General features: G+C 44.7%; 1 protein-coding gene across 3 annotated transcripts in view; it reads right to left on the reverse strand.

Annotated features, from left to right (window-relative positions):
* The window catches only part of LOC147424972 (YTH family protein), a 63,619-nt gene that overhangs the window by 27,283 nt on the left and 8,850 nt on the right, over positions 1–27,486 (reverse strand). For all 3 annotated transcript variants that reach the window (XR_015186390.1, XM_086499728.1, XM_086499729.1), the window contains exon 3: positions 2,236–2,293. Coding sequence is in view for 2 of the 3 variants with exons in the window: in XM_086499728.1 (XP_086355854.1) it covers positions 2,236–2,293 (58 nt within the window). In the remaining variant the exon portion in view is untranslated. The remainder of the gene's footprint in view (positions 1–2,235; positions 2,294–27,486) is intronic.

Below are 27,486 nucleotides of genomic sequence, written 5' to 3' on the forward strand. Positions count from 1 at the left end.
GTTGCCCCTCTGAGATAACCTGAGAATGTCATTGCCCTACCTACTTTTAGAAAATGTCATGTCAAAGTCACTTATTAATAGATGAATTAAGTGATTGTTCATATGCCTATATGCTTAAGTGACTTAACTGTGCAAGTGAGGGTTTGCAACTATGACCAGCCTGGACATGCACGTCTTGCTAGAGGCTCACAAAGTGCCAGGCTAGGTGCTAAGCTAGACTACCACTGACGCTAGACTGTACCAGAAACTTGTCCGCATAGCGCAATTGTAGTGCACACGTGACATGCTCTTACTCAATGCACCATTTTGTACTAGGAGCAGACTTTACAGTGTTTACTGATCAGCAGCCTTTGAGATACTTCTTGTCCTAGAAACAGCTTTTGGATAAGCAGATGAGATATGCAAGCACTTTGTCGCAATTTCATTTTCAGATAAGAAAAACTTGGTGGCAAACTCGTTGTCTCAGAAGCAACAGATATCGGCTATTTCAGAGATACACCATCAAAACTTTGAGGATATGGTTGATCAATACGCCACAAATCTAGATTTTGCAAACATCTTTAACCAGTTGCAAAGTGGGGAGACAGTTGCAGGCTATGTTCAAAAGGACGGTTATTCAATGCAAAAAACAATCTTGTGTGTTACTCAAGGGTTAAGGAACAAGTTTTGACACAGTGCTTTAGTCGACCTTTTGTTGGGTGTCGAGGCATCAAAACCACCTTGAAAAGTGTAAAGAAATATTTCTAGTGGCCACAGCTCAAAAAGGATGTGGATGAGTTTGTCCACAATTGTTTGGTATGTCAGAAGGTCAAGTTTGATCTACACAAGGCACATGGTCTACTAAAACCTTTACCCATTCCTAATCGACCTTGGGAGAGTATAGCAATGGACTTCATTTTTTTATCTTCCTAAGACTCAGAGTGGGCATGATGGCATTTTGACAGTCGTCCACCGATTTAGTGAGCAAGCCCACTTTATTCCAGTAAAGCAAACAATTAAAGCCCACCATTTGGCTAAGTTGTTTGTCTCGCCGATTTTCAAATTACATGGTATGCCTGAATCTATAGTCTGAGGTAGAGATCCCCGCTTCACGAGTTTGTTTTGGACAGCAATCTCGGAGAATATAGGCACACAACTTAAATTCTCATCCGTATTTCATTCACTGACACATGGGCAATTGGAAATAGCCAATGCGGTGGCCTTAGACTTGTTAAAGTATTACATCTCTGATCGGAAGACTCAGTGGGAAAATCTTTTGCCCATGGTAGAGTTTGCTTACAATAACACAATTCATACGTCTACAGTGAAGGCACCATTTGAGATTATTGAGGGTGTCACGAAGGTTGCATCTATTCCAAAGATAAGATTTTTGAAGCAAATCAATATACACAGGATCAGGACATTGCTTAAGGTGCGGGAGGCTTTGAAGAAGTCTAAAGCGCGGCATAAGAAGGCAGCAGACAAGCATCAACGTAACTTGCAGCTGAAGGAAGATGATTGGGTGCTACTCCGGTTTGAGAAGGCATGATTACAAAAACGGAAGGGTAAGGAGAGAAGCTAAGTATGTGATACTATGAACCTTTCTAGATACAAGAAAAGATAGATGATGTATCCTTCACGTGAAGTAACCAGATACTTGGAAGATTCACAACGCATTTCATGTGAGTCTATTGAGACCTTTCATAGGTGAAGTGACAGTGGATAGGGAGACATAGGAGCAACCCGAAGTAAAAGAGATGGAAGAGATACTCATTTCCGAACAAGTCCTGGCTCACAGGGAAATGAAAGTGAAAGGTAAGCTAAAACGACGGTATTTGGTCAAGTTTAGGAATTATCCGGCTCTTGATGCCAAGTGGATAGAAGAGGAGGACTTCATCTGAGAATGAGAGAGAGAGAGAGAGAGAGAGAGAGAGAGAGAGAGAGAGAGAGAGAGAGAGATGGGAAAGGCTCTCCCATCTGCTCTTGCACATGAGACCACTGACTCGGTCCTCAAATCGACCCAAATTCCAAAACATGCAAAAAAATGCTTGTTTCTTGTGTTTATCATCCTGCTGTATTTCCCTAACGAAGCCTCAATAGACAACTCATCAATCAGAATAATAAAGTTTACTGGAGAATCCAAAAGAAGAAACACTCATTTTCAATGGTATCAAAAAACACGAGCTGAAAATCAGACATCAAAGAGTTTCCATGATTCATGAAAACAAACCTGTAACTTCAATTTAAGAGACACACCTGGGAATGTATGATCTTCCGTTGTAGATTTTCCTCTACACCAGCATCACATTGTTCCCTGCCCAAAACGTTTTCACAGTAAAATCAGATCATTGGAGCGACACGGATAGCAGTCTGACAAAACAAAATCTCATTACTGAACATCGAAACGTCTCCAAAAGAATATAAATAGCCTTCATAGAAACAAAATGTCTAAACTTGCAAATTATGAGAGGGGCTAAAACACACACACACACACACACACACACACACACACACACACATAAACATATGAAAGATGGAAGATGATGCAGCAAGACTAATTCAAAATTTACTTTATTCATTTTAGAAACAAAAAATTAGGGGACGGCTGCTTAATAATGACTACAACAAAAAACATGGGCTTGTTTAAATTAAGCTTTGTACAGAAAGTCGCCTTTTGAGGCATTTACATTAAGGACAAGACAGCAATGACTTAATTCCTGTAGTTCAAACTGATACAACACAGACATGAAATAAACAGAATTGTAAATTCCCGAAACGATCAGTAGATTGAAAGTGCTTTTCCAATATTCAGAGCCAAAACGGAACAATACACACGCTACTTATTAGAACCTTGAAAACACGCAACCTTAACTCATTGCTCCTCCAAAAGAGAAGAGAAAGATTATCGTCTATAATACAGCACACCAGGTTTTTCCCATTCTTTATAGGTAATGGGTAAGTTCAGCCATGATAAAGAATTGCATTTGCCAAGGAAGAAAAAATGCCCTACATGTAAAAAGACAAATAAAGAGCTGAGACACATATAACTCTTGACAGTAAGTTAATAGGAAAATGCAACTTTGACCTCCCCGCTTTGTTGAATTTACTACTAATATTTACGACATTCGAAATGAAAAAAATGTTGAGGGTACTGTGGAAAAAAAACGTGCAAACTTTATTCAAGATCCTTTGAAAAGGTATCCTTTTCTATCAAAAATAGAAACACAAGAGCAACTAAAGCAGCGCTGTTAGAAAGAGTCATCCTAATACAAACAACAGAGTGCAAAGTTATTTAGCAAAGAGATGAATGTCCAAAGTGTAAGACCATTGTCAATGAAATCCCCAACAAACTGATAATGAACAACAATGTGCTTACTCCGTACACGAACAACAACATTATGTGCTAGAGTAAAAGCACTCCAAAAATCTGAAAAAACTGTGGTAGGAGATGAGGTGTGATAGCGAGATGCTCCAAAATCTGTTGGAGCCATGAAGCTTCAACCTTTGTCCCAAGATAGTCAGCATCAGTAAAAAAAGAGGAAATGGTGTTTTTCTTCTTACATTTCCGTGATAAGAGTGAATTACCAAAAAAGAGAGTTGAAACCGACCACTGGGACCACCAAAGGGCGATAAAACCTCTTATTGTTCTCTAGATTTCCCTATAGCTCTTGGGCACAAAGCTCGTGTGACTGGCCACCTATTGATGGACTCCAACACCTCACCTGTATATATATACAGACAGAGAGAGAGAGAGAGAGAGAGAGAGAGAGAGAGAGAGAGAGCACCCCTTTCTTTAGTGTTTCACCTCTAGCGAACTACAACGATGGAAAGCCACCGAAGTAGAAGATCATTTGAAGATGCGCCAAATAGTCCCGGCAATCCCCTCACAGAATCGGCGAGGAAACTATCACTTGGTCACTCCCGCATGAGATCTGGTCAGCAGTATACTACCGTGACACCTCTCCCTATCTCATCCTGGTTCATATCACCAACCCCTAAAAACAGAACAAAAAGTCCACCCCCAATTTGACTGCTTTTCGGAGTGCAATCGTGGAGCAGCCTTGAATTTTGCTGGTTTTCATGGTGATTCACATAATAAGCATCACCCAGTATTGTACATCACAATGCAAGAACCCATGTGTACTACAAGCTGAAAATCAGGTGTTAGAGAATAAGCGGCTGTTAAAACAGCATGCTACATAGCACAGGGATGTGGAAGTGCATTCCAATGAGTGCAAACACCTATAGTATGACCTAGGCGAGCTCACTAGCTCTGTACAGCCATGTGTTTCTCCACCAGATAAGCTGGCATGAGGCATGACCCTTGTTCCTAGGGTTTCTCGGGGTCAGAGTCTCAATATCTACGGTTTTCCTAAGTTTTGTCTAGTCAGGGATCAAATTTGCTACCCTGGGCCAGTTTTTCACCATTTTCAGGTAATGTCGTAGTTTTGCTAGGCTGCCCCCATTTTATGAGTCGTGGGGTTTCTGTGTGGCTCAGGCATGTGGAAGGGACACCTTACAATGTGTTCAGGGTCCCTATAAAGGGACCACTAGCCCCCCCACCCCCCCCCCCCCCCCCCCCCGTATTCATTTGTTCATTGTCTGCAGTTTCCCAATGTTTTAGGAATCGTCCTCTCTCTCTAATGATCTGCTGAGATGGCTGCGTCGTTTGGAGGTGCTAATGATGAGCGCGCGGCGGTGTGTGCAAGTGAAAGAGCACGCGAGGAAGTGCAATGTGTGTGCAGAGAGGGGATCAAAGGCCAGCAGGAGAGGAAGCGCTAGCAGAAGAAGAGGGAGAGAGGGAGAGCTCACGTTTTTGGGGAAAACTCAATAAGTGAGTTTTGGGTTTTCCCACTTTTATTATAAGTGACCTTTAAAAAATGTGTCCAAATTCATATTGAACCTGGACAAAGTATAAAAATGTACAAAAAAGGGTTATTTAGGCCTTTAACCCACCAACCTCCCACTTAAAAGGCATAAATGACGCCTTTAAGTTAACCAACTCCCACCAGCTGTATACAATGCTCATGTTGAGCCTTAGCAAGACTCTTGGTGAGAACATCTACAGGGTTATCATGTGTGTGAATCTTAGTCAAGGTGACTAGACCATCCTCCAACATCTGTCATGGCTGATAATGATTTTCAGCAGCATGAGCATGCTGAAAATGAGTTGTCTCCTGATGTAGAACCTGTGCATGAGAATGTAGATCATTGGGTACGCAAGTCTACTCGTGTCAGAAGGTTGATACAGCGCTTTGACCCCTCTTTGCATCATGTTATGCTGACAGATGAGGGAGAGCCTCTTACATATAAAGAGGCAAAATCATGTGAGTTAAGCAGTAAGTGGGAGCTTGCGATGCAAGAGGAAATCAAATCTTTGCATGCAAACAATACTTGGGATCTTGTGCCATTGCCTAAAGGAAGAAAGGCTCTTCCTAACAAATGGGTTTACAAGGTCAAATGTGTTGATGGAAAGCCCAAGTATAAAGCAAGGTTAGTTGCCAAAGGGTATGCACAGAAAGAGGGGATTGACTTTCCAGAGATCTTTTCTCCTGTTGTAAAGCTTACGACATTGCGTGTCCTTTTTGCTCTCGCTACAGTGCTTGACTTAGAATTGAATCAAATGGATGTAAAAACAGCTTTTCTTCATGGTGACATTGATGAAGATATCTACATGAAGCAACCTGAGGGTTTTGTAGTTCTTGATAGAAAGGAACTTGTATGCAAACTAAGAAGGGCATTGTATGGTTTGAGGCAGTCATCACGTCAGTGGTACAAAAAGTTTGATACTTTTATGCTGTCTCAAGGCTTTAAACGCAGCCATTCAGACCATTGTTTGTATACAAAGAAGGATAATGATGGAAGTCCTATAATCCTTGTGCTATATGTAGATGATATGTTGATTGCTGGGAAGCATAAGTCTACCATTGATGCTCTTAAACGTCAGCTGAATTCAGCTTTTGCAATGAAGGATTTAGGTGATGCTGAGCACATCTTGGGCATGAGAATCAAGAGAGATAGAAAGCTGAAATTGCTCTTCTTATCTTAAGAAAAGTACATTGCTAAAGTACTTGACAGGTTTAACATGGCTGAAGCTAAGTCACTTGGAGTACCTTTACCTCCACACACAAAACTTAGCAAAGCCGATTGCCCAAACGATGACGTGGCAGTGAATGCTATGAAGGGAATCCCTTATGCATCAGCTTGTGGTTCTCTTATGTATGCTATGGTTGCCACTCGTCCTGACATTGCACATGCGGTGGGAGTTGTTAGTAGATACATGTCCAATCCCGGCAAAGCACATTGGGAAGCTGTGAAATGCATTCTGAGATACTTGTCAGGTACACAATCTAGGTGTATATGCTATGGCAAAAGTGACCTGAAGTTATAGGGCTATTGTGATGCAGATATGGCAGGTGACTTGGATACCAGGAAGTCCACTAGTGGCTATGTGTTTGCTATTCCTGGTGGTGCTGTCTCTTGGTGTTCACGACTGCAGAAAATTGTGGCATTGAGTACTACTGAGGCTGAATATATTTCAGCCACCGAGGCTTCTAAAGAGGCCATATGGTTGGGCAGACTTGTCAAAGAGCTTGGTATGATTGCTAGTACTCCTATCTTGGGATGTGATAGCCAAAGTGCTGTCTATTTGGCCAAGAATGCCATGTTTCATGCACGGACAAAGCACATTGATGTGCGAGCGCGCGGCGGTGTGTGCAAGCGAAGAAGAGGGAGACAGGGAGAGCTCACGTTTTTGGGGAAAACTCAATAAGTGAGTTTTGGGTTTTCCCACTTTTATTATAAGTGACCTTTAAAAAATGTGTCCAGGCTCAATATCAACCTGGACAAAGTATATAAATGTACAAAAAGGGGTTATTTACGCCTTTAACCCAACAACTAAGAGTAACCACAGCTTTAACTTCTTAATACTCCTCCCGCATAACCATCCAGGTCCGGGCCATGAGTAACAACAACAATACTCCCCCCGTAAATAACCACAAGGGTCAGAGCCATGAGTAAAAACAACACTTTTCAATCATTCAATACACCCCCCACAAATAACCACAAGGGTCCGGGCCATGAGTATGAACAAGCATTCTCAAACATCATTTCTCACTACTCCACCCGGGAGTAAAATCACCAATCATTGAAACCAGTATTAAAACCAGAGTCAAACATTTCAAATCGGCACCAAAACAGGTTCAAAACAAATACCATCCATTTCAAATAAATTTCAAACAAGATCACCAAACAAGTTCTCAAACAGATTTCAAACTTAAAAAGCAATCTCGACATCAATCGAGCTCGAAAAGTCGCCTGACTTTCCATCCTGGAACCTACACCAAAAATTAGGGTTAGGATCCTTCCATGAGGTCGTAGCAAAGCACAGCATGGCCCATCAGCTCTTGGACAAACAATGTTTCTTTGACGGCAATCGTAGTCCCAAGATAGCAATCGCACTACACCTCCAAGGTCATCTGCTCGTGAAGAGACATCTACTGAGAGATGTCGAGAAATTTCAAGTTATAATCTGCTAGGGTTTCAATGGCAAGCATTTCAGAATACCCCACTCTGCCAGAAGTTGCACTTCGAAGGAAGATGTCAGAAACCATACAACTTCGGGCAAAAAAAAAAATTCTCGAAAGCTTGCCAAGTACTTAGAGTATGCTGCTTGGTAGTTGTAGACATCGACATCTGCATGGCACTGCTTCTGAGAAAAACAGTGACTTGAAACAAATCTGGATCCTTCTCTTGCAAGTGATCTTAATTGGCTTATGCCCTGTAAGACATGAGCGGTGAAGACAGGAGCGTGCCCGATGCGTGATGAAGTAAGGGTGGGAGTGTCCGGGTTGGAGGGCGAAGATACCTCGAATAAAATTCCGATAGCTCTGTCTGCTCTTTGGTAGGACCGGTATACTTTCAGAAAAGCACACGCCTGATGCTCTGATACCACTGTCACAAGACGAGCACCACGTGCCAATAGAAAAGAATAGACTGAACAGACTTTTAGCACTTCAATAACAATTCAACTGAGAGAGAGAGAGAGAGAGACGACACGCGACACGGAGTGGCAGAATTCCACCCCAGAGAGTATTGGCCCCAAACCTTGGCGCCCCTTTCGGTATTTCTTTATATTGCATCAACACAGTACAAGCCGGTACTCCAGACTCTGCACCTTCTCCACAAAGCATGCCAGAGAATGAGCCCGAACCTCATATTTAAAGGCCCTTGGCTTGAAAAGCACTTACAGTGAAAAGCCTTTAAAACTCAAAAGCTTCGGGTCCAAAAAGCAAAGACAAAAGCTGTCAACGTAAATCACAGAAATCCGTACAGCCTGCCACGTCATCAGCCAACACAAAACGCGGAAATCCGTACAGCCTGCCATGTCATCATGCCAGCGCAATTTTTGAAAATCTGCCACGTCATCAGTTTTTGCGTGTATGCGGGTCTTGCTTTATTTTAATCCTTTATGTCACTTGGGGCCCCATCAGACGAGGTCCTGAAACCGGCCCGTAGGGCGGTAGGCGTTGGCTTTCACCCGAAAATCTTTACTTAAACACACACACAGAGCACTTTGCAAAGGAGACCTGTAACGAGAATTAACACTTCATCACACACACGGCTCGGAAGCTAGAATGCTCCGAGCAGACGCCGACAACCTGTAGGCCCCAAAATTGGCGTCCCTTTCGGTATTTCTTTATTCTTTAGGAGGGTAAATTACAAGGTAAGGTCTTGGGAATCTTTCACGTGTATCCACCTAGATACCATTTGATTTGGCCAAATTTCGGCAGCATAACAGCCCCAAAACTTGCGCGAAACCCATTCCCCTGCTGGAACTCGCTTGCACTGACGTATACCCTCTGATTCCTGTCCAAAAACAGTAAATTCAGCACGCTGTATTTACTGGTTTTTGCCCTGTTTTCAGCCCCAAACAGTCCCCTAACTGTCCTTTGCCAGTGGGGCACGATTCCCAATGATCCTGGCGTCCGTATGGCTGAAAAACAATCAAATTACAGCGCATACACAGCGCTGATTTTGCACCTGTACGGTGAGGTTATGACCCTCACCAGTGCCTGCTTTGGAGCAGCAGTTAGCTACCCCTGTTCCTGCTCAAGGAGGCTCTTGCCTCAGCACAAAAGCATGAACCCACACAATTGTACATCAGTCAAATGAGTAGCCCTCTTGTGGGGCATCACATAACTGCACGTAGGGGAGAAAGAGAGCAGTATGTAGCGTGCGGGGCATCACTCCCGTCACCATACTGTGCATAGAGGGCAAGGTAAGCATTCCATAGCTTCTGTACCTGTTGCAATCCGCCTGTGGCTGAAAATGGCGCCCCCTTTGATGATATGCAGCTCGTTTTTGCCTCCCAGAGTGGCAGAATCGCTCACAAGCTGACACGTCGCCCAGTTTCCGAGTTTGGGCTTTCCCTGCTAAAAATATCTCAACTGGTGCGTCAGTTGACTTCGCGACAGAGTTGTAAAGTGTTCCCCTAGTCATACCGAAGGTAATGACGCGAACACATTTCGTGGCCCAAAATAGCAGTTCCCTAAATTTTAGGAGATGCTTCCGTTGGGCTCCCACTGGTCTTCTGACCATCTATCCTCATTGGGACCGCATCCAAAAATGCAATGTGGCCCAACTGTCGGATACTTTTTGTTGGTAGTCCCACCTTGACTTTACGCCTTAACTGAGTTCACTTCCTAGTATCCACCAACTTGCTAAGTGCGACGGGGGGACCTATATGATCTTGCTTTGAGCCTAGACATCCTCTTACCATACGAATTCCAGCGCCGACCCCTTCCCGTCTGCGGGTGAATCTACCGTTCACATTGGCCATACAATGTCCGACCGTTTGCTACTTCAAAAAGAGGGTCTTAAACAAATAAAATAAACCCCATTGGAAAGAAACCAACAACCAAGGTTAGCAGTTGCCACATCTCTGTGACATGGTTAATAACTGCCACGTCCTCGTGACAGGTCCCCATAAGTTGGGAGGACTTCTTCTGTTACTTAATCTTCTTAGGGTTTACTTGTTCTTCTCGCCCGGCATTTGTAAGTTGGCTCCATTCTTTAGGCTTTGACACGTCAGCAGTTTGTTACATGATAGTGCTCAGGATGAGTGCTCCAAACTATGTTCAAGGGTTCCTTTTACTTACGGAAGGGAGTTAGGGAGAGAGTGCAAGTGCACTGATCACAAACTAAGTGAATGCTATTGTGAATGAAAGTGTTGAGAATGAGAGAGAGAGAGAGAGAGAGAGAGAGAGAGAAGAATACGACACCAAATGGTTCTCAAACCTCCCTCCAAGGGCTCCTCTCTCTATAGCGAGAGAGGTCTATGCTATAGATTGCACAAATCTAGTACAATGGTTTAGATGTTGTAACTTGATGATGACAATGTCGACGACGATGGAGACTATGACGATGACGATGATGGTATCGTCGTCAAGTCTGGGATCTGCGACAATGACAACGAAGGTGTCGTCGTCAAGATAGGAATTTGGGATGACGATGACGAAGGTGTCGTCAAGATAGGGATCCGCAATGACGATGACAATGTCGACAACGACGATTGTGTCAAGGCTGAAAACTGAAAACGCTAGATGCTCTACTGGGGATCTCCTAATGTGGCAATACTGCAGCCTGAAACAACAACTGCTTCATCGGACTAGGGCTGAAATGCAAAAACGTTGGCTGATCTGCTAAATTTTGAAAACGCTAGGCTGATTTGGTACTAGATGGGGAATCTCGCGAGCATCTGCAACCGGGTAGGAGCTGGTTCTCGCGAGGCTAAGGGCTGAAAAATGAAAAGGCTGGAAGAACTGACTGAATCTGCACATGCTAAGCTAACCTGCTGAGAAAATGTTGGGCAAGCTGTCTGGTTGCACTCTGCACTCGTGCACTGAGGCTGTCTTCTGTATTCTGCTTCTACTGAGTGCCCACTGGGTTTCTTTTATAATTCCTTAGCAATTTGCCCTACCTACTTTTCCAACAAAAGTCACTTATTAATAAATAAGTGAAAAATGTGTACTTTGGCAAAAAGGGTTCTATGCTGTCATGTGACACATCCAACCCTATGTGTCCGTGGACAAGCTAAAGCATGACCAGGGTTCAGTTCCGTCAAGTCAGTCTAGAATAGGAAGTGATCTGGCACTTTTGTGAGTCTGTTCGCAGACCGTGCATGACCAATCACTTAGAGTAGATGCATATCCTCTGGTTGCACACAGCATGATCATCAGCATTACCATTAGAATCCAACAAAATCCATCAAGGTAATTTTCCAGTGCATTAAACCTATTTTCCCTATTTTTGACATTTTTCACTTACTTATTAAGTTACTTTTGTTGGGAACTGAGTAGGGCAAATTGGGTAAGATAATATATAAGCAAACCTAGGCTAGCACTATTTGGCAAAAGAGCAAGGAGAACACAGGCCAAGGGCAGCAAGTTCCCCCTCTCTCTCTCAAGCAAGACTCCCCCTTCTTGGTGGCGATTTCCCCCAGCAAGACCCACGACCTACACCACACTCCCCCTAGCGTTTTCAGCCATTAGCCTCATCGACATAAGCCTCAGCCTGCCAGCGTTTTTCAAGCCAACCTGTGTAGCGTTTCCAGCCACAGCACACAGCGTTTTCAGTCAGCAATTGCAGCCCATATAGCCAGCGATAAAGACCAGCAAAATCAGCGTTAAAGACCAGCAATATCAGCGTTTTTGGAAGTCTCAAAAGGCCAGCAAATCAGTGTTTTCAAGGCAGCAGAAAAGCACTGAATTACAGCAGTAAAGCAGCGTTTTCATGCTACAGCAAGTTGCGTTTTTGCATCAGCAGATTTCAGCATCATTGGCGTTTTTGCACAGCAGTACCGCATGTTATCGGAGTACGCAGTTTGCAGCCTTAGCATTGTCCTCGTCGTCCACTCCGTCGACATCGACATAGCCCCTTAGATTTGCATTCAGCCATTGTACCAAATTGTGCAATCAATAGTAGACCACTCTCGCCAACGAGAGTGGGGCCTTCGGAAGAGGGTTTTATGTCTCTGGTGTCGTATTCTCTTCTCTCTCTATCTCTCAGTCTCATGCACCTTCACGCACAGTGTCCATTCACTTTGTTCGTGTTCACTGCACTCTCTCATTAAGAACGAAAGGCTCTCCCTTCCATAAGAAAAAGGAACCTTGAGCACAGTTCGGAGCACTCATCTTGAGCAAAGTTCAACATTCATTCTGTTGCACCTTACATATGCTCTGGAAAATGCTCATGATGGGTACTGAATGTCATGCTAATGATCCTGCTGTTGCAATCAGAGGGTATGCAACTATTGTAAGTGCCTCGACATGGACGGCCTGCGCACACGCTCACAAAGGTGCCAGAACACTTCCTAGGATAACCTGAACCCTAGATCTAAGATAGCTTGTCCACATGAACATAGGGTTAGATGTGCACGTGACATAAATGTAAGGTGCAGCGGAAGTGACTGTTGATAGTGCTCAGAATGAGTGCTCCAAACTGTGCTTAAGGGTTCGTTTTACTTACGGAAGGGAGAGCCTTCCATTCTTCTTAGAGAGAGAGTGCAAGTGCAATAATCACAAACAAAGTGAAGGCTACTGTGAATGAGACGGGTGAGAATGAGTGTTGCTAAATTGGCTTTATCTTACAGAAAAATAATTCTAAATGAAATATTGGATTTATAAGTTAGAGGGTTTTCTCGCTTGGAACACCAAGGAAAAAAATAATTCTAAATGAATTATTGGAATTTTAAGTGAGAGGGTTTTTCTCACTGGAGACATCTGAGTACAGAGTATTCCTAGTGCGTCATTTAAAGTAATGACGGGAACACTGAGAACGGGAATATCTGTAAGGCCACCAGGAACGGGTACTTCTGATGCGTCACATCGGATGGGTGACAAGGAGCATCGGAAAGAAGTATCCGACCATCCAGGAACGGACATCTCTGATGCGTCATAGGATGGGTGACATAGAGCATCGTGAAGGAGATTGTATCGGAAGTTCGGTAGGAAAGGACTAGGTGATGGGTATTCCTGATGCGTCACAAGGTGGGTGACGGGTGCATCGGAAAGGGAATATCCATAGTCGGGAGGAAATTCCGAACTGTGTTAGAATTGTGCACAAGGAAAAGCAAGCACTTGAATGAAGATGGGTTCATAGGAAACTTTGAGGAAAAACAGATGCTTTCTGAGAAAGCGGGATTGCTTTTCGGGAAAGCAGATGCTTTCCCGCGAGGAAGTCTATGTCTGCATTGCAATTGTGCATGTGATTGCATCCAGGGACGCCTGGGAAGTGCTGTGAAAGCATTGTTTTTAACTTATAAGGTTTTATTGAGTTTTTGGGCAGGTTCAGACTATTTTTAAAGTACGCCGGCCGCCCACTTAATAAGTGGGGAACCATCTGATAAATAAGGCAACAGATCAGCCAGCGTTTTCTCTCTCTCTTTTTCTAGCAGAACAGCGAAAAAAAAAGCATCACATTCCCTCACTCGGAGGGGAGGACCAATCTTTGCAAGGAGGAGATGCTGCTGCAGATTTCAGCCGTAAAGAAGATGTTGCCGGTGATGCCCATGGCTGCCCCAAGTGTACCACATGTCGCCAAGACCCAGTGCGCGAGTTCCCTCGTGAAGAAGTGCCTACGAAGCGTGTTTCCATCGCGACAAGTTGCTGTTTTTCTCTGTTTTCAGCCCATAAACGTCGTAGACGGGGCTGATTTACGAGAAGGAACCCGAGAACACACCTCTTTTGTGTGTAGGATTAAAAGAGAGGATTTTCTATGGAGAGATCTCTTCCGAGGAATTGCTTTTCGAGAATCGAGTTGCGTTTCGAGCGTCGAGACTTTGAAGGTAACGATTTTCATGTTTTGATCTTTGAGTATTTGATTGCAGGTGTACTTCCTCTTCGTGAGGGAGTAGGAGCAGAGGAAGGCATGAGCCTCTGCGGGAGAAAAGCGAGGAACTAGAGCCAGATCAGCCCAAGGGTTTCGTACCCGAGTTTGGGAAGTAGATCCACGGATCGGAGAGAGGTAGTCTCTCAAGTTGTGATCCAGAAGTTGGGATTCCCAAGTAAGGACTTCGTGTCCGGGAAAGCAGAGTTGTTATGCGGGAAGAGGACTCTGGAAAGAGAGTTGGAAAAGAGTTGCAGGGATGCCATGCCCTGAGTCTGGAAGGTGAGATCCAGAGGCGAGAACCTTGATTCTCGAGGAATTGGAATAAGGATCGGAAGTTCCTTGGAATAGGGTTTTGCCCTAGGAATCGGAAGCTGAGGCTTCCGGGAACCATCAAGTCTTATTCTAGAATGAACGTGGTAATACGTTCGGTTCAAGTGCTTGTATAGACTTCTCCTCAGTAATAAAGATACTATTACGGGGGGGGGACCAGCCCATCTTCTGGTCCCCAGTACTGTGTCGATCTTCTCACTCTCAATCTCTCTCTCTATTTATTTCTCTCTATATCCTATGGCTTCATATTAAGTGATAAATTTTATTTATCCGAGTATATTTTATATTGCTATGCGCTCCCGTTTGTGACAATGAGAGAGAGAGAGAGAGAGAGAGAGAGAGAGAAGAATATGACACCAAGCGGTTCTCAAACCCTCCTCCAAGGGCCCCCCTCTCGATAACGAGAGAGGTCTATGCTATAGACTGCACGAATTTGGTACAATGGTCTAGATGCTGCGGTACTTGAGGATGACTATGTCGACGACGACGATGGAGACTATGACGATGACGACGATGGTGTCGTTGTCAAGTCCGGGATCTATGACGATGGCGACAAAGGTGTTGTCGTCAAGATAGGGATCTACGATGATGATGACGAAGGCATCGCCGTCAAGATAGGGATCTGCGATGACGACGACGAAGGTGTCGTCGTCAAGATAGGGACTATGATGACGATGACAATGTTGATGACGACGATGGTGTTGACCAAAACGGCGTCAAGGCTGAAAACTGAAAACGCTAGATCCTCTGCTATGGATCTGCCAATGTGGCGGTACTGCGGCTTGGGTCTGCAACCACTGAGTCCCACTTGGGCTGAAATGCAAAAACGCTAGGCTGATCTGGTACTAGGTGGGGAACCTGGCGAGGATTTGCAACCGGGTGGGAGCGGGTTCTCGCAAGACTAAGGGCTAAAAACTGAAAACGCTGGTAGAACAAGCTGTGTCACAGAACGTGGCAATTGCTAACTTGAGTTGTTGGTTCCTTTCCGATGATTTTTGTTTAATTTTTGGGACCCTCTTTTTAAAGTTGCAAATGGCCGGACGGTGTATGGCCAGTGTAAAACAGTCGACGGCCGAGAGTCTCACCCGCAGTCAGAAAGGGCAAGTCACAACGAGTTGGTCGGGCCAATTGGCACTGGAATCCGAGCAGTAAAGGGTGTCTAGGCTCAGTTCAAAGTCATTTCGGACCCCTCGCGACACTTATAAGTTGGTGGGTACTAGGAAATTAACTCAAAAGAGGCATAAGGGACACATGGCGGCTCCAAATCATTCTGCCATATCTGCATGCAAAGGGGGACGCCCAATTTGAGAGAGGAGGCTGATTTTGTTCATTAAGTGCTACAGTGTGTGTGAGAAGTGGGTGTAGGTGCTCACAGCTTTAATGGAAAGCTTGCCTTCTCCCTTGCTCTATGTTGCGCGACGATTTGCTCTCGCGCATCTCTCTCCCCTTTGCACATATGGTAATGCCCCTCAAGTTGGGCTTCTCAAATGACCATGTACAAGGGAAAGCGTGTTGACGTGTACTTTTGACCTACAAGAATTTTTGCTCTTTTATGCTGGCGAAATTGGGTAACCTGCAATTACAGCCATGGATAGGGTTAGGTGAAAGCGTCCGGATCATTTATTTGCCAGGGGAGCCTTGGGAAAGCATTGGGTGCTTGTGCAGGACAATTTAGAGAGACTTCTTGTGAGGAATCTCGTCTAATTCAAGGGGCAAGTGACCCTACAGGTGCGAGAGCCTCAAGGGCTATCCACAGAAGTGATCGGCACGCGAATCGGAGCACAAAACAGAGAATTCAGCCTCTTCCAATTTTTCGCCAGGTTTTGTAAAGTGCTCTAAAGTGCGTGGAAAGTCACCGTGTACTTGGGATTTGTTCGTGGAGACTTCTACTGTGGTTATGTTGCCGGTTATGTTGCCGAAATCGGGTTAAGTAGAGGAATTTCAGCCCAATAAAAGTGGGCCAGGTTGTAGAAGTTTACAGGTTTTTCTCAAGTATAATAAGAATAAAGAAACACCGAAAGGGGCGCCAGTCTTTGGCGCCAACAAGGTGTCGTTCATAGTAACAGGGAATGGCCGTTTTCAGGTCTCCGTTCCCTGTTCCCATTCCAAGTTCCCATTCCGAATCCCCGTTCTGTGTTTCAAACGTGAGTACCCGTAACAGGGAATGGCATTTTGTTCCGCGTTCCCGTTCCGGTTTCCCATTCCTAGTAACTATGGTGTCATTGTCTGCTTGGTAGCGCTCTCTAGCTGCCAGGCAATGGTTTGTCTTGAAGTGTTGAATTCAAGTCACAGGCTTATTCGTGAAGTTTCTCTATGTCCTACTAAAGTCTAAAGTAAAGTTTCGGGTGAAATCCTACGTCTACCGCCCTACCGGCCGGTTTCATGGTTCCATTGCCGGGATTTGAATCACTTTTTCCTCAAAAAGTAAGCCTCGGTTGGTTTTTGAGCAAAGACACAAAGCACAAGAACTTGGAATTACATTATGACTGACAGGACGGATGACACCAGGGAAGAGGGTTCCTCTTCACATGACAGACAAGAAATTCCGCATGTTCGCACTGCCAAAAAGTGGTCAAATTAGGGCTGATTTTCTGCTGCACTTTTAGGGTTTGCAAGTATAAACCAAGATGAGATACGGAGAGGTCTCACTGTGGTAGATTGGCCACTAGATCTCCGGCGGGAGTGATGTAGGTCTGCCAGGTGTCACACTGCTCGCCGATTCTTTGAGGCGATTGCTTGGATTCTTTGACGCATTGGTAAATCGTCTTGAAATTTGACCGTACTTGGTCGTGGGTAGTACGCTACAGTGTTGTGGAATTATGCTCGTTTGCAGAGGCAAGAGCCTCTTGCACAGGTAAAAGTTAAGGGACAGGTTGCAAAATGCTATTTGGTGAAGTGGATGGAAACACCTATGGATGCAAAGTGGATGGAAAGGCATAAACTGTCACCAAACGTATTGCAGCTTTACCTTGAGGCCTTTGGGTTACAGCCTATGTATGCCCCAACCCAACGTGTGCAAAGGAGGAGTAATGATAGAGCTAGCACACCAAATGTACTCATGGATTCAGTGCAATAGCAGTGTACATTGTTTGACAAAAGTATGAAGGTCTCATTAAGTCATTTGTACACATGTTTTGACAGTCTTTCTTGCGTATACATGCGATGATAAAAGGGTGCTTACCACACTAAATCATCTATGGCATGTATATATGGCACGCAATCGAGGACGTTTGCGATTTCAAGAGGGCGGTATGTCACGAGGACGTGGCAATTGCTAGCTTGAGTTGTTGGTTTCTTTCATATGATTTTTGTTTAATTTTTGGGACCCTCTTTTTGAAGTTGCAAATGGCCGAACATTGTATGGCCAGTGTAAAACAGCCGACGGCCGAGAGTTTCACCCCCAATCAGGAAGGACATGTCACCACCAGTTGGTCGGGCCATTCGGCACTGGAATCCAAGCAGTAAAAAGGTGTCTAGGCTCAATTCAAAGTCATTTAGGCCCCTCGCGACACTTATAAGTTGGTGGGTTGCCACAAATCAGTGACGTGGCATAACCCTAGACACCCATTCCCAGACACACACACACTCTCTTGCAAACAATGACGTGCCAGAATCTCCCGGAAATTAGATTGTCTTGCTACGTGACACTGCCGTACGAACTCCCGGAAAAGGTGACGGAAAATGCCGCGCAAAAAGCGGGTGATGCCATGACTGGCTGTACGAAAATCTCATGCTGTTTTTGGCAGCTTTTGGCTACGCAGATTTCTACGCAATTAGCAAGAGAGAGCTATATTTGAATAGCTTTATTTTTAAAAGTAGCTTTTTTGAGAATGCTTTTATTTGGCAGCTTTTGGGGCTCTGCTTTTGGCATCCCTTGTAAATCTTTATAAGTGTGGTTTGGGCTCCCACTTCTCAGAGCATTTGGACGCAGAGTCTGAGAGTGAGACCTCCCACTCCCTTGTACTTTGTGCAACAGATTTAATATAAAGAGAAACACCGAAAGGGGCGCCAGTCTTTGGGGCCAATACCTCTTGGCACAGAACTCCGTCGGGCCGGTGTCGAATCAAATTGTGAATTGTTTTGAAGTGAATTTCTACATGTTGCGGTAGATTCTTGGCTTGGAGTGTCGAAGTCCGTTACAGTGGTATCAGCGTGCAGCTAATTTCTCTTCTACCGGGAAATCCGATCCTTTTTACGCAGCACTTATGGATTCAAGCAAAGGACAGTCCACTTCCTCTGCATCCAGAGATGCGGAAAGAGATCACGAAGAAGATTCACGCAAGTACGGCCCGCCTCGGCCTACTCAGGCGGAGCTTGAAGAGATGGAACATCGGAGATTTGGTCGATGATGCAACAAAGTTGATGATGAATTTTGCGAAAGACCCTAAACTTGCAAAATTTTTCACCCAGACCTCCTTCGACGAGTGCGCTGACAGTGGCGGCAAACCATGGAGCCACACCTCAAACCAGCGCTCAAACAACCTCCCATGCCGAGGATGTCTACAGAGCAAGAATTAGAAGAGGTGGTTGATGCACGGATTAGTCAGCTTTTGACGCGGAGAACAAAGCCAAAAAGCACAACAAAGAGCATAAGAAAGGCACTGACTTCCCGGGTTATTTTGGTCGTCGATCTACTTTTGCCTCGACAAGAACGCAGAAGAAGCATGTGCGATTTGAAGGAGTACCTAGTTCTTCTTCTTCTTCTTCTTCTTCTTCTTCTGACAGTTCTTCTAGCTCTTCCGACTCGAGTGAAGAAGACAGAAAAGAGAAAAAGCGAAGCAAAAAGCAACCTTCGGAAAGGGCAAGAAAAAGGCAAAGAAGTCTAAATCTCGCCCAGTTTCGGACAGTTCTACAGAGGACTCGTCTTCGGATAGTTCGGACTTCGACGACAGCGGATTTTATGGAAGGAAGAAGAATTTTTATAAAGCCACCCAGTATGACTTTCTGAAAGATAAAAGCAAGAAAGTCCGAGAATTTAAAGAAGGTGGACAGTCAACTAAATTTGAACGTTTTTTGGATTTCGAGATGCTTCAAAGGCTTTGGCCTTCATACAGCAGTTTAACATAGCTTTCTCTGGAGGACATTACTCAGAGCACTCCAAGATTCGGAGGGCTACCTCTTACTTCACGGGAAATGCTGGAACTTGGTTGTCCGCTCTTCTATTGAACGAGAAAGCGCCACTTAAATGGCTGAAATTTAAAAGGCTTTTTATTTCTTCATGGCTGACTTGGGAGTACGAGCACGACATACAAAGTGCTTGGAACCATCTTCGGATGACCAAGAAAGATACATTGGACGCATATTGCAAGATATTCTAGAGCTCTTTTCTACCAGCTTCTTCATTTAAGGAGATCTCGTTTAAAGAACAGATTCAACGGTTTACCTTGGGACTTCCTACAGAGATCCGAGATCACTGCTTAGAGCAAAAGTCAGATTCCATTCAGGAACTGATGAGTCGTGCGAAACAGGGTTTTGCCATTCATTCAGGCAATTTGACTTACCCCACAGATGAGGTCATGACGCAGAGAACCGAACAGACTTCTAACAATGAAAGTAGAAAGAAGAAGAGTAACCCAAAAAAGAAAGAAAAGGATGCACGACCCCAACTCACTCTTTGAGGGAGGGTCAGCTATATCAAAGAGGGGAAGTGCTTTGGCTGTGGGGAAACTGGGCACATCATTGCGAAGTGCCCTAAAAAGGCACCGAATGAACAGGATGAAGAAAGGTCAGAGAGTTTGAAAGCAACTGAGGAACGTGGCAAAAAAGGCAGATGAAAGCATAACTGGTACTACATTGCGTGGGGCCCGAACCGAATCGAATGAATGAAAGTACAAAACTTTGCCGCTTTTAGGGCAAAGTGAAAGATCAGGAAGCCCTCTTTTTCTTTGATGAAGGAGCCAAGGCCAACTTCTTTTGGCAGCTCGATTTGGAATTACGCCCCACAAGCTGCGGCCATTGGCGGAGGTAGTTCTAGCGGCACCCGGACGGGATGTTGCCATTACACCGATCATTGGCAAACTTCGTTTGCAATGTCAGGGGTGTTTAGGGCGCGAGGACTTCTACGTAGTTCCCTTGGGAGGTTATGACGTCCTGCTCCAAATCTCTTGGTACCACGAGAACAACGCCGTGGTTGACTATCAGGCCGAGGAAGCGACTTTGATAAATGAAGGGCACAGAGATTGTACTTGATGAACTTCAGTTTCTTTACTCGAATTTCTGCAGAGAACTGAATGATGATTGAAGGTTGAATATGTTTTGACCTGAATGAAGAACGCCACGATTTTTCTCCACACTCATGCCGATTGCTTTTCAAAGGGCCTGCTAGGCGAGTTGCCACCAGCACGTCCTGAGGATCATACCATTGATCTGATACCTAGAACCACACCACCGAACCGGCCACCTTACCGTGTGAGCCAAGCCCAGAGATACACTTTTTGGGACGCATCGTCTCAGCAACAGGAGTACATATGGACCCTGGCAAGATAGAGACTATCCATGATTGGCCCGATTTGAGGAATGTCCATGAAGTTCGAAGCTTCTTGGGCTTATTCTCTTACTACCGCCGGTTCATCAGAAAGTTTGCAGAGGTTGCTTATCCCTTTGCCTATGTTGACACAGAAAGGAGTCCCTTTCTTGTGAGGACCCACAGAGGTGACTACCTTTTAGAAATTGAAACAGAATTTGACTACAGGACCAGTTTTGACTTTGCCGGAGTTGCAGAAGTCATTTGAAGTATATTGTGATACTTGTGTGGTCGTAGTCCGGATGCGGTCTTAATGCATGAAGGCCATGTCATTGCCTATGAGAGCCGATTGTTTTCAAGGCCGGAATTGACAGTACAAATATGTGAGAAAGAGCTATTGGCGGTTATACATGCTCTTACTCAGTGGCGACATTACCTACCCAGAGCCGATTTTAGGATTTTCACAGATGGTTGGAATTTACGCTACTTCTTGTCACAGAAGCAACTATCGGAAAAGCAGATGCGGTGAGCAAACATCTGGTCACACTTTTACTTCCGGATTGTCCATGTGCAGGGACAGAAGAAATTGGTGGCAGATACTTTGTCCAGCAAGCCGTTGGTTCTGGCTATTTCCGCGATACATCATACAACCTTCGAGGATATGGTCGGTCAATACACCACATATACAAATTTTTGCAGATGTATTCAGTTGAATATAGAATGGGGAGGTAGTAGCGCAATATTCCATTGGGGATGGCTACTTGATGAAGAAAACGATGTTGTGCGTTACACAGTCGTTGAAGGAAAAGGTTCTAACCGAATGCCACTGTCCACCTATTACGGGTCACCGCGGCAATGTTACCACCTTGAAAGGTGTGGAGAGATACTTTTGTTTGGCCGAGAATCAAGGACGTGGACGATTTTGTACGCAGTTGCTTGGTATGCCAGAAGGTCAAGTTTTGACAGGCATAAAGCACAGGGATTGTTACAGCCTTTACCCATACCCACCCGCCCCTGGAAAAGTATTGCAATGGATTTCATTTTTGATCTCCCGAAGCACGATTGTTTATTGCCCAGATATTTAGATTACATGGCATGCATGAGACGATTGTCTTCGACAGAGACCCTAGATTCACGAGTTTGTTTTGGAAGGCTATTTGGGAGAACATTGGCACACGGTTGCAATTCTCGTCATCGTTCCACCCGTAGACTGACGGGCAATCAGAGATTGCTAATTCAGTGGTACTCGATTTGTTGGAGTCTTCTTCTTTGAATTTGAAGACTTCATGGGAAAAGGGTTTTTACCTTTGGTGGAATATGCCTACAGAAACACGATTAACTCTTTGATGGGGAAGGTGCCATTTGAGATTATTGAATTTGCTACGAAGGTTTCACCCTTCCTTAGCACGAAGATAACATTTTTCTTTGAAGCCGACCAGTTCACGAGGGACTTGGACCTGGTCCAGAAGGCTTTGGAGAAATCTCAGAAAAAGGTAGCAGATCGACATCGTCGCGATTTGAAAGTGAAGGAGAACGATTGGGTGCTCTTACATTTTGAGAAGGCACGACTGAGAAAGAAAAAGGGAAAGGAGTGGCTTTCTCGAAAGTTAGCATAAGATACTATGGACCTTTCCAAATTTCCGAAAAGATAAATGATGTCTCCTTTAGATTGAAGCTGCCCGACACTTGGAGACTTCACAATGTTTTCATGTGAGTCTCTTGAAGACTTTCAAAAGCGATGTGCCCAATGATGGGGGGCCAGATGAGCAACCCGAATTGGAGGAAAACGAGCAGATACTCATTCCAGAACAGATATTTGCACAGAAAGATAGAAAGATAAAAGGTAAAGCAATAAGATGGTTCTTGGTTAGATTCAAGACCTACTCCACATTGGATGCGAAGCGAATGGAGAAGGACTTGGCAGATACTCCCCGGATTGTGAATCTTTACCTTGAAGCGTTTGGTTTAGCATAGTCTATTCTAAACGGAACCCTGAACTCAGCTTGGGCGGAATTTGGTGCAGCGAGTATGCACAAGAGGGGAGTCGCTCCACTCCTTTGTCAACAGATTGCCCCGATTTTGATACTAAAGTCACTAATGTCTCTTTTGAGTTTCAGGGATACTGTGAGCTGACAGTATTCTGTTGTATGACTTTATAAACTGGAACTCCCGATAATATGAAACTGATTTGTTCTTGACTTGTTTAAGTGCAATACGGATTAGTCAATCGGGCATCTATGAGGTCCTGAGCAGATCTAGATGCGATTGCTAATTGCATTGCCGATAAATCATGGTCTGAGATCCGAATGAATGTTGAATGTGATTTGCCATGTGATGTCCTGTGATGTCAAGTGATAACCTATGATGTCGTGTGATGTGACTGTCGATTGGTACATGTGCTAGATGAGTGTTCCTACTGCGTCAGTACTAACAGTTAATGTCTGCTAAGACAATTTATGGCTTCTGTGTGTTTTGCAGGCGTAATCGAGAGCGATTACAATGCTTTCAAGAGGGGGTTATGTCACAAATCAGTGACGTGGCATAGCCCTAGACAACCATTCCCGGACACACACTCTCTTGCAGGCAGTGACGTGGTAGAATCTCCCGGAAATAACATTGTCTTGCTGACGTGGCACTGCCATAACTCCTGGAAAACGCGGCGCGAAAAGCGGGTGATGACGTGGCTGGCTGTACGGACATCTCACGCTGTTTTTGGCAGCTTTTGGCTACGCAGATTTCTACGCAATTAGCAAGAGAGAGCTATACTTCAATTGTTTTATTTTTAAAAGTCGCTTTATTTGAGAATGCTTTTGATTGGCAGCTTTTGGGGCTCTGCTTTTGGCATCCCTTGCAAACCTTTATAAGTGTGGTTTGGGCTCCCACTTCTCAGAGCATTTGGACGCAGAGTCTGAGAGTGAGACCCTCCCACTCCCTTGTACTTTGTGCAACAGATTTAATATAAAAAGAAATACCAAAAGGGACGCCAGTCTTTGGGGCCCATAGTTTTGACCCCTTTTGTTTGTCCACGCTCAGTGTCCTTTAGGCCATGCCACGTCATCACTTTGTGACAATGACAAGGGAACACGGGGGGGGGGGGAAGAAAAATGCGAGAGAAGATGGAGAGTGTGGACAAGCCCTACGAGGTAATCTCCCACTTCCATAAAATTTCGCAACACTAAAACTAGAGAATAATGGAAAAATGGGAAAAAAATAGGGCGCCCATCAAAAGAGCCACAAGTGGCAGCCAGAATCAAAAGTGGAAAATCCCCCCATATGTTAAAATCTAAAAAAAACTCACAAGGCACTAAAATCTGCCAAAAACCCTAATTTGCAGGAAACCCTAATTTCAGCAAACCCGAAAATCTGCCGGGATGCTGACGTGGCAGCCGGTACGGAATTCCGGAAATTGCGGCGGAATTTGCGTTGACAGCTTTCTTGCTTTTTCTCCTACGCAATGAGAAAGAGAGAGAAAGAGAATAACTTTGCTTTTTTTTTCAAAACTCAAAAGAGTTTGTGAGAGAGAAACAAACTGCTTTTGATTTGAAGCTTTTGGGGCTCTGCTTTTGGGCATCCCTTGTACCTTTAAATAAGTGGTGAGGACTTCACTTCTCAGAGCATCTGGACGCAGAGTCTGAGAGTGAAACCCTAGCCACTCTCTTGTACTTTGATTTGATTAATATAAAAAGAAATACCGAAAGGGGCACCAGTCTTTGGGGCCAATATCTCTAGGCACGTAACTCCGCCGGGCCAGTGCAAACCTATTGTGATCTGTGAATTGTTTTAAAGTGGTTATTTGGTGTTGTCGCGGTTGATTCTTAACTTGGAGTGTCCAAGTCTGTTACAGTGGTATCAAAGCACGGCCGATTTCTCTTCTACGGGAAATCCGATCCCTGAATTTTTTTTCCGCGGCACCTATGGCTTCAGGCAATGATCAATCGACTCCCTCTGCATCTGGAGATGCGGGCAGGGATCACAACGAAGATTCCGGCATGGAGTATGGCCCGCCTAGGCCTACTCTGACAGAGCAGCGAGAGATGGAGCGTCGTAAATTGATTGATGATGCAACAAAGATGATGCTCAATTTTGCCAGGGACCCGAACATGGCAAAATATATGAACCAAACCTCTTTGAAAGAGGTACAGACAAAGTGGCAGAGAACCACAACACCATTCCTGAAACTCGCTCTCAAGAAACCTTCTACCTCCAAGAAATATACGGAGAAGGAATTGGAGAACGTGGTTGATGCACGGATTGCTCGGCTTTTCGACGTGAAAAAGAAAGACAAAAAGCACCGCAAAAAGCAGAAGAAAGGCACTGACTTCCTGGGATATTTGGGTCGTCGGTCGACATTCGACAAGGCAAAGAAACTGAAGAAGTGTGTCAAGTGTGAAGGCTTACCCAGTTCTTCTTCTTCTTCTTCTGACAGTTCTTCTAGCTCTTCAGACTCGAGCGAAGAAGACAGAAAAAGCAAAAAGCGAAGCAAGAAACAACGCTTCGGAAAGGGCAAGAAAAAGGAAAAGAAGTCTAAGTCTCACCCAGTGAGTGACACTTCTACAGAAGACTCATCTACGGACAGTTCAAACTCTAACAACGGAAACTTTTATGCGAATAAGAAGAATTTTTACAAAGCCAACCAGTATGACTTTCTCGAAGATAAAAGCAAGAAAGTCCGAGAGTTTAAGGAAGGTGGCCAAGCACTTAAGTTTGATACTTTTTCGGGATACTCCGATGCTTCGAAGGCTTTGTCTTTATACAGCAATTTGACATCGCTTTCGCGGGAGGACGCTATTCAGAGCACTCCAAGATTCGGAGAACTGCTTCTTATTTTAAGGGGAATGCTCGCACTTGGTGGTCCACGCTTCTATTAAGCAAGATTGTGCCAGTTACATGGCTGAAATTCAAGAGGCTTTTTATTTCTTCTTGGTTGACTCAAGAGTTTGAACGAGATATACGAGCTGCTTGGAACCATCTCCGGATGACCAAGAGCAATACAGTGAATTCTTACTGTGAAAGATTCTGGAGCTCTTTTCTACCCGCCTCTTCATTCAAGAAGATCTCGTTCAGAGAACAGATTGAGCGGTTTACCTTGGGTCTACCTACAGAGATCCGAGATCACTGCTTGGAACAGAAGTCAGCTTCTATTCAGGAGTTGATGAGTCATGCGAAGCGGGGCTTTGCAATTCACTATGGCAGTCAGACCTACCCCATAGATGAGATCACGACACAACGACCCGGACAGACTTCTGGGAATGAAAGTAGAAAGAGAAAGAGCAACTCAGAGAGAAAGGATGCACCACCCAAGCTTACTCCTCAGGAGAGAGCTCGCTTCATCAGGGAGGGGAAGTGCTTTGGATGCGGGGAACTTGGACATATCTCCGCAAAGTGCCCTAAAAAGGCACAGAAAGAACGAAATGACAAAGACGAAAGGCCTGAGAGTTCGAGAGCAGCTGAGGACCGTGTACGAAAAGGCAAGATGAAAACAGGAATGGTTCCAGATTGTGTGGGTACTGATCTCGACACCATGGATGAAAGTACAGAACTTTGTCGAGCTTGGGGCAAAGTGAAAGATCAAGAGGCCTTGATTTTCTTTGATGGAGGAGCCAAGGCCAACTTCATTTCACCGGAATTGGCGGCGCGGCTCGAGATTACTCCCGATCGGATGGGACCACTTGCAGAGGCAGTTCTAGCGGCACACGACAGGGACGTAGCCATTACACCTGTCATTGGCAAACTTCGGTTGCATTGTCAAGGGTATTTGGGGCATGAGGACTTCTTCATAATGCCTTTGGAGGGTTGTGATGTTCTCTTAGCGATTCCCTGGTACCACAAGAACAACGCCCTGGTCGATTATCGGGCGAGAAAAGCGACTTTGACTATAGAAAAGGGCAGAACAATTGTACTTGATATTAAACTGAAGGGCGAATCTGTCCCTATTGTATCGGCTTCGGCCATTTCAAAATTAATGAAATCCAGTCTGTTCGTTTACTCGATCTTTATGAAAGAGTTGAGTGATGATGATAGGACAAATATGTCTAAACTTGATAAAGAACGCCAAGATTTTCTACACTCTCATGCAGATTGCTTATCAGAAGGCCTGTCAGGCATAGTTACCAAGAACGAGAAATCGGAATGGGGAACGGGGAACAGCAACATGCATGAAATGCCATTCCCTGTTTCGGATACTCGCGTTTGAAACACGGAATGGGGATTCGGAACGGGGAATGGAACCTGAAAATGGCCATTCCTTGTTACTATGCTACCAGGTGAGTTGCCACCTGCTCGTCCTGAAGATCATACCATTGATCTAATACCTGGTAGTACACCACCGAACCGGCCACCCTACCGTGTGAGCCGAGCACAGAATGAACAGATTATGAACCAAGTGAAAGACCTCTTGGAAAAGGGTCTTGTCCAGCCTAGTACTTCACCGTATTGCTCTCCAGTGTTGTTGGTTTTGAAGAAAGACGGATCTTGGAGAAAGTGCATCGATTATAGAGCTCTCAACAAAACACTATCAAGAACAGATTTCCCATTCCTAAGATAGATGATATACTCGACATGTTACAGGGATCCTCGTGCTTTAGCAGGATTGACTTGAAGAGTGGATATCATCAGATCAGGATAGCGCCGGGCAGGGTTGTCCACGTTCGACGTACGGGACGTTCCGTACCGTACCGTACGACTCGTACATTCCGTACATGAGTCGTCTTTTTTTTTTTTTTTCTTTTTTTTTTTTTTCTTTTTTTTTTTCTTTTTTTTTTTGCAGGGCGATTTTTGGTGTGGGAATGTTTTGCATCTCGACTGCATTTGAACAAGAGCCCAAT

This window comes from Adiantum capillus-veneris, chromosome 25 (assembly GCF_014529385.1).
Source record: "Adiantum capillus-veneris isolate H3 chromosome 25, ASM1452938v2, whole genome shotgun sequence".
Taxonomy (NCBI): Eukaryota; Viridiplantae; Streptophyta; class Polypodiopsida; order Polypodiales; family Pteridaceae; genus Adiantum; species Adiantum capillus-veneris.